Raw genomic sequence first — 14,668 nt, 5'->3', positions numbered from 1 at the left:
GAAGTGATGTTTCTTTACCGTCAAAATTAGCTACGTTATCGACAAACTTAATTGAGTAGTGACTATTGGTATACTTTAACGTTAAAAAGATTGACAATGCTGACAAACTTTCATGTGTCGATAATCAAGTTTAATACCGATAATATTGAAAATAATTCTAATAATATGAAACAAAATATGTCCATGCACCATTTCGATTGGGCGAAAAGTAGTCATTTCTTCAAAGTCAGAACAGATAAAAAAAAGATTTATGGAAGGACGTCTTGATAGTATTATTTAAACTAAAAGAAATATACTGGTAAACAATTAATATTAAATAGGTAAACATTTATGCTGAAAGCCTGTTCAGAGTTTCTTTCTTGTGTATGATTATATAATTTTTCACATGCCTGAACTCATTGACGATAATGTAAGGTGCTCTATAAGAAAAAATGCATTTCTAGTTCGGGTTTGAAAAAGAAATTTCGCCTTTTCTTGAGCCTGTTTTGTACATTTAGTTTAACAGATGTGATCCAACGGAAATTTTCACATGGAACCTTCGGTAAATAGGAAAATGAAAAGATATGGGGTAATTTACAGAGAGACCACACTCCATCCATGAGAAAAACGGAGGGCATTTAAAAATCTAGAGGTCTCCACAAGGCTTTCAACAAGGGTGGAATCACACTCCTTCTGAAAAGATCTAAATCGCCCCAACGTGTACATACGTTTGGTCATCAAGAGATTCTGGTTTCTCTTTTTGTGTGTCATAAACATTCAATTCGGATTTGAATTTAATTTACCGAAACATTTCCGTATAGGACGGTCAGAACATTTTAAGGACGCAACAGATCGAAGTACAATTTTAAGTAGTACATAGATGTGCAATAATTCAGCTTCCTGTACATGTTCATGAAGTTCTAAATTTTGAATGTTGATTTCTTTAAAAAAAACACCATTTTTTTACAATAAAAAATCTCAAAATGTCCGTTAACAATGAAAAAGTTGACCATGAAAAATCACATATCTAAGAAAGGCAGTCGTTTAATTGATTATAAGAAAGTTTCAGTGCTGGTGGACGTTTCGTCCCCGAGGGCATCACCAGCCCAGTAGTCAACACTTCGGTGTTGACATGAATATCAATAATGTGGTCATTTTTATAAATTTCCTGTATACAAAACTTTGAACCTTCGTGTTTTGAAAAACTAAGGATTTTCTTATCCCAGGCATAGATTACCTTAACCGTATTTGGCACAACTTTTTGGAATTTTGAATCCTCAATGCTCTTCAACTTTGTACTTTTTGGGGTTTATAAATATTTTTGATTTGAGCGTCACTGAAGAGTCTTATGTAGACGAAAAGCCTGTCTGGCGTACTAAATTATAATCCTGGTACCTTTGATAACTATCAGTATATCATGTCAAATTTCTTTAATTTGAGAGTTTTTCTTTAGTTACAAATGTAGCCCCATGTCTGATGGTGAAATAAAAATGAATGTCTCAGAAAGTGGTGAATTTGTTTCCATAAATGACAGATGAATCGGGTCAAGCTTAGTAACTTACAGTAAACAGACTACTGTAACATTGACGCACTCGTCGAACTGTTTAAAAGATTTGTGTTTATGACCAAAAATTTATGTAAAACTTCATTTATAAATTAATCTGAATTTCATAGCGCGTCGTCACAATAATGAAAGTTATAAAAATAATCTATAACATGTATAACCAGCAGATCTATACTTCTATAAAGAAAGTATTCTTGTACAAAAGGGTATTTATTATCAAATGGTCCTAACTATAGAATAGATAGTTAACCACAGAAATCTTAAACGGAAGTTTCAACAATTTTAAACAGAAAAGATTTGAAAATAAATTTAACTTTAAATAAACAATGAAATAATTTTAATACCTCGAAGGTGTAAAGAATAAACCAACAATCTCAATCTTTAAAAGTGTCTTCATTGCACTAACCGACGAGTTCATGTTTACAGTAGAAACAGTGGATGTGACTCAAATAAATTCATTATCATTGTAGTCATGAATATTTATCGCTTATATTAAATGGATAGAGATTTTATCGAGGTCGCACCAACTGTTTCTACAGCTAAGATCAGTTACATGTAACATGATCTCGTCGATTCGCACGACGTGGCCATTGTTTATGACAGAACACACATTCTAGATTATGTATTTTTGTTTCCGTCAGTTCGAAATTATTTGATCATTTCAACTCCTTTGTATTTCATAACAAGTGTCATGAACAAAGACATATGTTCGATTGAATAATGTTTTCCTCGTAACAAATGATAGAAATTTCGGAGATCCCGTATTTGATCCTTTTACCGTTAAAATGAAAATGCCAATGACAGAGGTTGATTATAAAAAATGTTTTACTGTGTTAAAAAAAACTTCGACTTAAACAATGAAAACTTACACGTTGGACATGGAATATTTTGTCGATGAAGAAAATTAGATTATGTCACTTCTGAAATAAGTTTGTCGATAACGTAACTTATTCTGACGGTAAAGAAACGCGAATTCGATCACTACTCTGTTACGGGCTGTACAAAGGAAGTTCATTATACTCTTTAACTTGGATCCTTTTCCAAATGAATGTCCCTCCGAAGGCAAACAACTCATACAAAGAGATCTCAAATTACAAGGTTGGTCTTTAGTTTTTGTCACTTGTCATTCAGTGTACTTGGTTTATCAGCTCATCTCTCCCTACTCTTTTATGACTAAGGGAGCTACCATTTGATTTTTATGGGGGGGGGGGGGGAGGGCTAGGATGAAAAATGTTGTCCTGCATTTTTTTTTTAGCTGTAATCTCTGTCCTGCCTTTTTATTTTTCACTCTAATCGGTCCTGCCTTCTTCTTTTTTTAGTTTATCCTGACTTTTTTTTACCTAAATTGTCGTCCTGACTTTTTTTTTGCAAGTGTCACATCCTGCCTTTTTTTTACTCAAAACTCCTGTCCTGCCTATTTTTTTCAAATTTCATCCTAGCCCGCCCATAAAAATCAAATGGTAGCTCCCTAATGATCTACAAATATATACTCCATCGTTACCATATATTCTATCTTATTTAGTATTCCGTGTTTCCAAATCTATATCAAGTTGATGGTACAGATATATTAATGTCCTGTAACTCAATAACCCACATTTCATATTCCCCTAGGGTTTTATCAAGTAAATGATTTCTTGATCATAACACGGTACTTTGAAAATCTTATGTATTTGCTAGAACATATACACAGTATTGACCTCAGTATTCTTCTATAATGTAAACAATTAAACACATGCCAAAAATAGTAACAACAAGAACTGTAATGAGATGATTAAAGTATCAGTTTACGTCTATGTACATTTCGGTAATTATAGATTATCGTTGGAATCGTTTTTGATGTGTTTATGTGCCATGTGATTATGGACTTTCCGAATTGAATTTCCTCTAAGTTCAGTATTTTTGTGATTTTACTTTTTATGTATATGTAAGAGATTGATTTTCTCGCTTGCCGCTGAGCCGGTACGGCAAAAGTGAGAAAAGCAATCAAGTCGAGATGACCAATGATAATCTGTCTATCGCTGTTTTACCTATGACGATGTCATTAATTTGGTTGACACCGGGCACGTGCACTTTAAGTTTCTAGCGATAATTTTTATTTTTTCAAATCACTCGACTCCACTCAGTCTGAGAAAGAAAAATATCAGTCAGCAAGATCAAAGGAAAATTTCGTTTTTTGTCATAATAAGGCTTAAAGGAGTATATATACATATACATATGTATTTTACCCTTGGTTGATGACTTGAAATATGTCAACATCTGGCTCTAATAGATACATTGATGAAATTTAAAAAAAATAATTAATACGACATGTTGTTTTAAAAGGAACCTAAAAACAATTATTTCAGTGTGACATAAAACTATAATCAAATTTAATATTCCCGAACTGACAGGCCGAAACCATTTTGGCCGAAACAAGGTGTTTCAAAGTCTATCCTTTACTCATTTAATATAGGGTTGTTTCCCTTTTCCGAACTTCCGTTGCTAAATTATATTTCACTTTTTCATTCAAAATTATTAATATGGCAGACAAGCAAGAAAAGAAACCAGACTTAGGTCTATTGGAAGAAGACGATGAGTTCGAAGAATTTCCAGCAGAAGGTATAGATTTATTACAAAAATTACAGTATTCACTATGTAGCGTCACAGTCTTTTTGAAAATTTTAAAGTGGACTTGACATTCCTAAATGTTACTTTAGGGGTTAGTGTACTCAAGGATTTGTATAGTACTATACTATACAAATCCTTGGTGTACTCAAACGGATATATATTTTATGGTGATGTCTTTTTTTTTTTTAAAGTTCTCGACAGAAAAAATAATGATCAATTCAATTGAGAAAACTAACGGCGTAATCTGAAACAGAACAATTTATGAAAAACAAATATGATAGCAACAAACCTATGACAACCATTCACAACCACTGATTTACAGGCTCCTGACTTGAGACAGGGATATAAATAATTTGGCAGTTAAACATGTTAGTGAGTGCAGTCGTCCTGGTGTAACAGCACATGAGAAAAAAAACTATAAATATCAGTAGGAAAAGGCTTTATCCATGCTAATAGACGTATTTACACTTGTATGCAAATTTGTCCGCCATTACGTAAAATCACACAGGTTCCTGTGAACTTTGACATCACAATTTAAAATATTTGACGTCACAATTTAAAAGTGATTGTTGACGTCAAAAGGTGATTCAGAGTAAATCTAAGGTCATTCGGGGGCAAGATTAAGCTAAATATAAAAAATGTAAATATGTTTATGGGGGTCTCATTGAGGGGGTTCTGAGGTATCAGGTCCATCACGCCCAATACACTTTCGCACCCTACAAGTTCGCACCTCACATGTTCGCCCCTGAAGTCCGTTCCAACTCGACGCGTGCACACCCAATTTTTTTTAGAATTTCAGTTAAAATATGTTAGATATATTTTATATGTATATACCAAATGATTCTATGTTCTTTAACTTGAATAAAATTTGAGGAATTATTACATGTATATAGATATATTTTATATGTATATACCAAATGATTCTATGTTCTTTAACTTGAATAAAATTTGAGGAATTATTACATGTATATAGAGAAATACACTTTATACCTAAAGTTGACTAAAATTTATCCAACACATTATAAAAAATGTTGCCAGAATCTTAACTATATTTAGAAACAATGAATGAAAAAAATATATTTATAGCAATACACTTACCATGCTTACCATTTATTCAACACGTTGTCAGATTCACACTTAATTGACTAGAAACAATTAAAAAAAATTATTCCAATACACTAACCATAACATGATTGAGAATTATTCAACAGAAAAATGAAATACTTGTTGTCAGAATCACACTTTATTTAAAAACAATGATTTTTTTTTATAGCAATACATTTTGTATTTCATGTGTCACACTTACAAAAAAATCGACAATCCTGCATCACTCTTAAACCCGAATGAGACCCACATCAATGCAAAGAAAAATATAAAACAAAAACACAGACATGACCTTGCAGGGTAACTATATCCATCCCTCATCCCTAACAAAAAAGACACTGTAAGTACAGATCTGGGAGTACTCAGGCCACACTTAGAAATATTTTGGTTTGCCCAAACCCTACCTTAAGGTTGAGACAGGCATTTTCTTTTCTTTTTTTTTTCAAAAAAAGAAATTGAAGTATCAGATGTTTATAAGTCTTCATGCCTATTTGATTAAAAAAAACTTCTTCAAATCAGGACAATAAAAGAATTTGAGTAGGCAGCTTTTTTCTGGGTAGGTAGCGTTTGGGCAAACAAACCTATTATTTATTATGGCCTCACATTTACTGTAGCATTTTCTTATTAAATATTTCAGGACGCAATGATTTGCAATTCTTCTATGACTGTTTGGTAGTATTTCAAATTTCTAATCAGCATGATCAGTGGAATATAATAGATTGATTGAACATGTAATTCATTGATGAAACAACTTGCAATAGGGTCAGAACTATGAATCAGCTGCAAACTTGAAAGGTGGAGAAACACTATACTTAGAATTTATTTTTAATGTATTCCTGTTGATTAAAAATAAGTGTTAAAATTCTGCTCTTATGATCCTTTATTGTGAAAACCACACAATCAAATCTATTTTTGGGCATTTACACAAAAATGTCATTTGTATTTCAGTGAAATATTAAACATTTTTAAATTATTTTTATTTAATATGCTTTAAAATTACTTTCAGACTGGACAGAAGAAAATGAAGATGAAGAAGATATAAATGTTTGGGAAGATAACTGGGATGATGATAATTTAGATGATGATTTTTCAGTACAATTGAGGTAGGTGTCTTCACCGTTATTGATAATTTAGAATTTTAGATGATGATTTTACAGTACAATAGAGGTAGGTGACTTCAATGTTTTTTGATAAATTAGATGAGGATTTTTCAGTACAATTGAGGTAGTTGACTTCATTGTTATTGATAATTTAGATGATGATATTTCAGTACAATTGAGGTAGGTGTCTTCACTGTTATTGATAATTTAGATGAGGATTTTTCAGTACAATTGAGGTAGGTGACTTCACTGTTATTGATAATTTAGATGAGGATTTTCCAGTACAATTGAGGTAAGTGTCTTCACTGTTATTGATAATTTAGATGAGGATTTTTCAGTCCAATTGAGATAGGTGACTTCACTGTTATTGATAATTTAGAATTTTAGATGAGGATTTTTCAGTACAATTGAGATAGGTGACTTTTAAATTCATTGTTATTGATAATTTAGATGAGGATTTTTCAGTACAATTGAGGTAGGTGTCTTCACTGTTATTGATAATTTAGATGATGATATTTCAGTACAATTGAGGTAGGTGTCTTCACTGTTATTGATAATTTAGATGAGGATTTTTCAGTCCAATTGAGATAGGTGACTTCACTGTTATTGATAATTTAGAATTTTAGATGAGGATTTTTCAGTACAATTGAGATAGGTGTCTTCACTGTTATTGATTATTTAAATGAGGATTTTTCAGTAAAATTGAGGTAGGTGTCATCACTGTTATTGATAATTTAGATGAGGATTTTTCAGTAAAATTGAGGTAGGTGTCTTCACTGTTATTGATAATTTAGATGAGGATTTTTCAGTCCAATTGAGATAGGTGACTTCACTGTTATTGATAATTTAGAATTTTAGATGAGGATTTTTCAGTACAATTGAGATAGGTGTCTTCACTGTTATTGATTATTTAAATGAGGATTTTTCAGTAAAATTGAGGTAGGTGTCATCACTGTTATTGATAATTTAGATGAGGATTTTTCAGTAAAATTGAGGTAGGTGTCATCACTGTTATTGATAATTTAGATGAGGATTTTTCAGTAAAATTGAGGTAGGTGTCATCACTGTTATTGATAATTTAGATGATGATATTTCAGTACAATTGAGGTAGGTGTCTTCACTGTTATTGATAATTTAGATAAGGATTTTTCAGTCCAATTGAGATAGGTGACCACTGTTATTGATAATTTAGAATTTTAGATGAGGATTTTTCAGTACAATTGAGATAGGTGTCTTCACTGTTGTTGATAATTTAGATGAGGATTTTTCAGTAAAATTGAGGTAGGTGTCATCACTGTTATTGATAATTTAGATGAGGATTTTTCAGTAAAATTGAGGTAGGTGTCTTCACTGTTATTGATAATTTAGATGATGATTTTTCAGTATAATTGAGGTAGGTGTCTTCACTGTTATTGATAATTTAGATGATGATTTTTCAGTACAATTGAGGTAGGTGTCTTCACTGTTATTGATAATTTAGATGAGGATATTTCAGTACAATTGAGGTAGGTGTCTTCACTGTTATTGATAATTTAGATGAGGATTTTTCAGTCCAATTGAGATAGGTGACTTCACTGTTATTGATAATTTAGAATTTTAGATGAGGATTTTTCAGTACAATTGAGATAGGTGTCTTCACTGTTATTGATAATTTAGATGAGGATTTTTCAGTAAAATTGAGGTAGGTGTCATCACTGTTATTGATAATTTAGATGAGGATTTTTCAGTAAAATTGAGGTAGGTGTCTTCACTGTTATTGATAATTTAGATGAGGATTTTTCAGTACAATTGAGATAGGTGACTTTTAAATTCATTGTTATTGATAATTTAGATGAGGATTTTTCAGTACAATTGAGGTAGGTGTCTTCACTGTTATTGATAATTTAGATGATGATATTTCAGTACAATTGAGGTAGGTGTCTTCACTGTTATTGATAATTTAGATAAGGATTTTTCAGTCCAATTGAGATAGGTGACTTCACTGTTATTGATAATTTAGAATTTTAGATGAGGATTTTTCAGTACAATTGAGATAGGTGTCTTCACTGTTATTGATAATTTAGATGAGGATTTTTCAGTAAAATTGAGGTAGGTGTCATCACTGTTATTGATAATTTAGATGAGGATTTTTCAGTAAAATTGAGGTAGGTGTCTTCACTGTTATTGATAATTTAGATGATGATATTTCAGTACAATTGAGATAGGTGACTTCACTGTTATTGATAATTTAGAATTTTAGATGAGGATTTTTCAGTACAATTGAGATAGGTGTCTTCACTGTTATTGATTATTTAGATGAGGATTTTTCAGTAAAATTGAGGTAGGTGTCATCACTGTTATTGATAATTTAGATGAGGATTTTTCAGTAAAATTGAGGTAGGTGTCTTCACTGTTATTGATAATTTAGATGAGGATTTTTCAGTACAATTGAGATAGGTGACTTTTAAATTCATTGTTATTGATAATTTAGATGAGGATTTTTCAGTACAATTGAGGTAGGTGTCTTCACTGTTATTGATAATTTAGATGATGATATTTCAGTACAATTGAGGTAGGTGTCTTCACTGTTATTGATAATTTAGATAAGGATTTTTCAGTCCAATTGAGATAGGTGACTTCACTGTTATTGATAATTTAGAATTTTAGATGAGGATTTTTCAGTACAATTGAGATAGGTGTCTTCACTGTTATTGATAATTTAGATGAGGATTTTTCAGTAAAATTGAGGTAGGTGTCATCACTGTTATTGATAATTTAGATGAGGATTTTTCAGTAAAATTGAGGTAGGTGTCTTCACTGTTATTGATAATTTAGATGATGATTTTTCAGTATAATTGAGGTAGGTGTCTTCACTGTTATTGATAATTTAGATGATGATTTTTCAGTACAATTGAGGTAGGTGTCTTCACTGTTATTGATAATTTAGATGAGGATATTTCAGTACAAATGAGGTAGGTGTCTTCACTGTTATTGATAATTTAGATGAGGATTTTTCAGTCCAATTGAGATAGGTGACTTCACTGTTATTGATAATTTAGAATTTTAGATGAGGATTTTTCAGTACAATTGAGATAGGTGTCTTCACTGTTATTGATAATTTAGATGAGGATTTTTCAGTAAAATTGAGGTAGTTGTCATCACTGTTATTGATAATTTAGATGAGGATTTTTCAGTAAAATTGAGGTAGGTGTCTTCACTGTTATTGATAATTTAGATGAGGATTTTTCAGTACAATTGAGATAGGTGACTTTTAAATTCATTGTTATTGATAATTTAGATGAGGATTTTTCAGTACAATTGAGGTAGGTGTCTTCACTGTTATTGATAATTTAGATGATGATATTTCAGTACAATTGAGGTAGGTGTCTTCACTGTTATTGATAATTTAGATAAGGATTTTTCAGTCCAATTGAGATAGGTGACTTCACTGTTATTGATAATTTAGAATTTTAGATGAGGATTTTTCAGTACAATTGAGATAGGTGTCTTCACTGTTATTGATAATTTAGATGAGGATTTTTCAGTTAAATTGAGGTAGGTGTCATCACTGTTATTGATAATTTAGATGAGGATTTTTCAGTAAAATTGAGGTAGGTGTCTTCACTGTTATTGATAATTTAGATGATGATTTTTCAGTACAATTGAGGTAGGTGTCTTCACTGTTATTGATAATTTAGATGATGATTTTTCAGTACAATTGAGGTAGGTGTCTTCACTGTTATTGATAATTTAGATGATGATTTTTCAGTAAAATTGAGGTAGGTGTCTTCACTGTTATTGATAATTTAGATGAGGATTTTTCAGTAAAATTGAGGTAGGTGTCTTCACTGTCATTGATGGTTTAGTGATGATTTTTCAGTACAATTGAGGTAGGTAGGTGACTTCACTCTTATGGTAAAGCCAAAACAAGTCTTTGAAGAGTAAAATTTATGATAAGGTAAACTGGTTTTAAACCTGATGTTCTGTCAAGCTTCAATTCTGATTTTCTTCTTTTACATACTTTTCATAATGTTAAAAATCTTGCAATAACAAGATTAAATATCTTCCTTTCCAACTTAAGCTAGATTGGAAAGAAGAAAATGATAAAGACTATCTTCAATTGTTCTTAAAAAAACTTAGAAAGGAATATATTTTAATTTGTACTATAAAATGGAATGTCAGTTTTGTAAATGTACAAATGTATACCAGTAATTGATAATTTGTTCACTTGTTAAAGATGTGTAGAAGAAGGAATGGATATATGTACATACCCCATAATTAAAACTGACACAATAAAACACGGATAACTTAGAAAAAAAATTATCTGTAAATTACTGGTATAATTTGAACAACATTACAATTTTTACACAATATTGACTTTTATATATACATGTACAAGAAATCTAATTAAAAAGTAAAAATTACCAAAGATAGATATTTCATATACTATCATACTATGAATCATGGAAAGTAATACACACACTTTATGTCATTGAACAAGTCATCAAGTCTAAAATAGGGATCCAGTACAACATTTACCTTTGCTTGATTCATTCCAGAGTACTGTAAAATTTGTTTCTATTAAAGTTTTGATTAAAATCTTTATAAATGTTTAATATTTATATTTTTTATTTCCAGAGCTGAACTGGAAAAGCAAGGAAAGAATGCAGATGGAAGTGAACCAATGAAAACATAGTGTTTGTTATACTTAATGTTTTGTATGAATGAGAAGATTGTGTCATGATCCATTGTATGTTTGTCATAATTCATGTATGAATGTAGTAATAAAAATGGAAAATGAAAAAGATTCAGTATTTTTATTTTGGTAGCATATTGAATATCATTCTTAGAATTTAATGAAACTTGTAACTCTTTGTAACTGTTCTTTAAGATTAGTATAAATATAAAAATAAAAAGTTGTGGTATGATTGCAAATGAGACAACTCGCCACAAATTACAAAATGACACTATTAAGGCCAACTAAAATTAATAAGTAGATTTTCATCCAAATTTTTGAAAAAAATGGGGCGGGTGGGAGGATTTTATTTTTTAAATTTTATTTCATATGAAACCCTCTTGTCACGAGTTCTTCGTACCGCGAGGTATAAACAAGTGTAAAATATATATTATAATATATTATGATAATAAGCTTACGTCATGTATATACATGCCGTATAAGGGACTATAAGGAATCATAATATATAATTTTTCAAACTCTTAAATAAATATCTAATTTGCAACCACTGTTATACATGAACATGTAAATTTGCCCCTTTAGAAACCTATTTATAGTAAACATCAAAAAACGAAGAGAAATACTCTCTTCACTATACCTACACCAAATTTATTTTGCTTTCTAAGCAATTATTTGTAGTCCCCATAAATTAAGAAAATGTACATGTATTGGTACAATTGTATGCCACACAAGTATTATGAGTACAGAATAAAATGAAAACTCAGTGTTGAAAGTCATTATGATGTAAAACATGAACTTCACCAAAAACAAAGTTGTTGTTTAATGACTACATTGAGGGTATTGTCCCTGTTTGGATAGAGAGTGTTTGCTGTTTCAGGGCCGTAACTAGGGTTCGAATTCAGGGGAGGCAGGGGTTTAGGGGCCGCCGATCGAGCCCCCCCCCTTTCCGCCGATTTTTTTTCTCGCAGTAAAATGGCTAAAAATGACCCGTTTTCCTTCGATTTCCTTACTTTATGAATTTTATGAATCATCAGTATTGCTGGTTCTTGGAAGCAATTTTTATGCAAACAATTATTATCTGTATTTGAAGATATTTTTGATAGAAATCAAACTGGTAAGTTAAAAAAACATATAAAGCAAGATCATAGAAAGCAAGATATTTTTATTGTCGAGGACCTCAAGTTGAATTTCAATATTGTTGAAAGCTGAACAGACATGTATATAACTACAACCAGGGACTTTCTTAACTAGTATACACTTAGTTTAGAAAGTGTCTGTTTCTACGAATGGGAGTGTTTAACTACTAAGGCATTGACCATAATGTTCTCGTACGATCGGCCGGGAGACGTTAAAAAATGACCCAACCGCTGATTCAGCCGGTACCGAATTTCCGATATCATAAAAGATTCACAATACAAAGAGAACTTCCTCTGTTTAATGGACCCCCTAAATAAATGTGAATAGTTAAGTTTTATTCAAAATTGTCGAAAGCAAAGTTTCATATGTGTTCTAGTACGAATACTGAATAACAGACGGACGGCCACACGAAAAAAATATATACTGAAACGGTTCACTTTCGATCAAATCCGAAAAATGACAGATATATCACGTATCATGATAACATTGTTCAAACTTTAAACTTTTGTTGTTTATAATATAAATTCAAGTTCTTCGTGTACACATTGTCAATTTTTCATTTTATTACTTCAAAAACAAAACTGGTGTAGAAAATTCAGGGGAGGCAGTTGCCTCCCCTGCCTCATAGGTAGTTACGGCCCTGTGTTTGTCAAAAAAAAAAACGACAGCCATGGGTAAATCTAACGGCTTGCTATACATGCTATAATAAAATGCGTTGTTTGTCGACTTTTTTTGTTCATTATACGGCCATAAATCTAACAAGTTCGTGCTTGTGTCAATTTCTTTAATCCAGTCATGTTTTTTGGTACCAATTTGTTCCACGATTTTTGCGTTTTGGATATCATTCACAGTCGAAGTTTTCTGACACAGTCATAAATTAAAAAAAATACGTATAATCTACTGAATCACATTTGTGACATACCGCAATTTGCGTTCTTGGACACAGCGTTTTACTCGTAACTCGAATATTTCATACATGCCCTTCTCGTAATCCATCTTAATTCTCGGTAGATGATGTTGTCATCAGAGAGCAGCACAATATGTCAACTTGATCATTTTCGTTAGATTACTCGAAGAAATACAAAACCGAAATTTAAAAGAGGAAGTTTTGAATGAAACGAAATAATCGAATGTTCCCGGGAACGGACATGAACAAAATCCGGAAATCATATTTTTTTATTAAATAAAAAAAATCGGGGCGGGACGATTTCAGAGGGGCGGGCGGGGATGAAAATCTATCAATTAATTTTAATTGGCCTAACAACTATAGAACACTGAAAAGCCTTTTATGTATATAATACATTTACAGGCATATGCTGAATTGTAATAATTCTAGACTGGAATAATATAAAAAATCATTATTTCATGGCTATTTTATGAATTAAGATTCAAGTTTGAAACTTCCAATACAGGGGCGGATGCAGGAATTTTCGAAAGGGGGGGGTGCTAACCCAGGGCACCCAGGGCAAAGGGGGGGTGCAAAACATATGTCCCGATACAAATGCATTGATCGGCAAAAATAAAGGGGGGGTGCGCACCCCCGGAACCCCCCCCCCCCCCGGATCCCCCACTGCAATACCTAGCAGTGCAGCAGATCTTGCTGCTTAAAACAAAATAATGCACTTATTTTATAATACTTTTTATGCCCACCATAGTGAGGTGAACATTAAGTTTTACCATTGTTTGCCTGTGCATCTGTACATCCCAAAATTGACTTCCAATCTCAACTTTAGTTTGCCTCTACCAAATGTTATGAAATTATACACAATGCTTATTACCACAAAACACAGATTAGGTTTGCATTTTGGTTGCATCACTTTTACCCTTCTAGAGTTATGTCCCTTTCAAAATTGAAAAATTGCTGAATTTTTGTTTCCATTCTGTAATTTTAATTTGCTCCAAACAAATTTTATGAATCTTATACACAATCCTTGTTACCACAAAACACAGATCAAGTTTGGATTTTGGTTACATCACTTTTATCCTTCTAGAGTTCAGTCCCTTTGAAAATTAAGAAAAATGCTGAATTTTTTTATTCCATTTGGCAACTTTAGTTTGCCAAACCAATTGTTATAGATCTTAAACACAATGCTTATTACCACAAAACACAGATCAAGTTTGAAACTTAGTGGCATTAACTATCGATTTCCCTAACCCATCAGCTGTCATGCATTCAGATCTCTGAAGCACATTCAAAATCAATGATGTTTAATGAGCTCATGGGATTCTGACTCTTTTAGGAAGCCTGAATTTGTCTTATCCTTTCTGTATGTCAAATATGTTCGAGCAGACAAAAACCTCACCACTATTATTGTGAGTTGGAATTTCCTTTTAATATATGTCATCTCTCTTTTACTCTCAAGACTTCGTTTCTGACAGTATTTGTTGATTAAAAATATGCAGATTTAAAAAAATTATCTACACAAATACATTTATAGTGTATATATTTCCTTTAACTGATTGGTATGTATGGTTATTTGTTTGGTACTGTTCGAACACAGT

The 14,668-nt window shown here is 31.6% G+C and overlaps 2 protein-coding genes across 2 annotated transcripts in view; both read left to right on the top strand.

Moving 5' to 3' along the window:
• The window catches only part of LOC143064068 (KAT8 regulatory NSL complex subunit 2-like), a 486,386-nt gene that overhangs the window by 91,348 nt on the left and 380,370 nt on the right, over positions 1-14,668 (top strand). The gene's annotated exons all lie outside the window — the stretch shown is intronic.
• On the top strand, positions 3,981-11,138 carry LOC143062348 (26S proteasome complex subunit SEM1-like). Its single transcript, XM_076234060.1, has 3 exons — positions 3,981-4,141; positions 6,261-6,357; positions 10,972-11,138. The coding sequence occupies exons 1-3, from the start codon at positions 4,063-4,065 to the stop codon at positions 11,027-11,029; spliced, it is 234 nt and encodes a 77-aa protein (XP_076090175.1). The 5' UTR covers positions 3,981-4,062; the 3' UTR covers positions 11,030-11,138.

This window comes from Mytilus galloprovincialis, chromosome 2 (assembly GCF_965363235.1).
Source record: "Mytilus galloprovincialis chromosome 2, xbMytGall1.hap1.1, whole genome shotgun sequence".
NCBI lineage: Eukaryota > Metazoa > Mollusca > Bivalvia > Mytilida > Mytilidae > Mytilus > Mytilus galloprovincialis.
Note: the sequence above shows the minus strand (reverse complement) of the source record. Positions and strands in the feature narration are given on the sequence as shown.

Bases quoted from the DNA above. Each gene is read 5' to 3' on its own strand.
- LOC143062348 (XM_076234060.1), top strand. From the start codon at position 4,063: ATGGCAGACAAGCAAGAAAAGAAACCAGACTTAGGTCTATTGGAAGAA. The intron at 4,142-6,260 runs GTATAGATTTAT...AATTACTTTCAG, and splicing joins CGAAGAATTTCCAGCAGAAG to ACTGGACAGAAGAAAATGAA. The intron at 6,358-10,971 runs GTAGGTGTCTTC...TTTTATTTCCAG, and splicing joins GATTTTTCAGTACAATTGAG to AGCTGAACTGGAAAAGCAAG.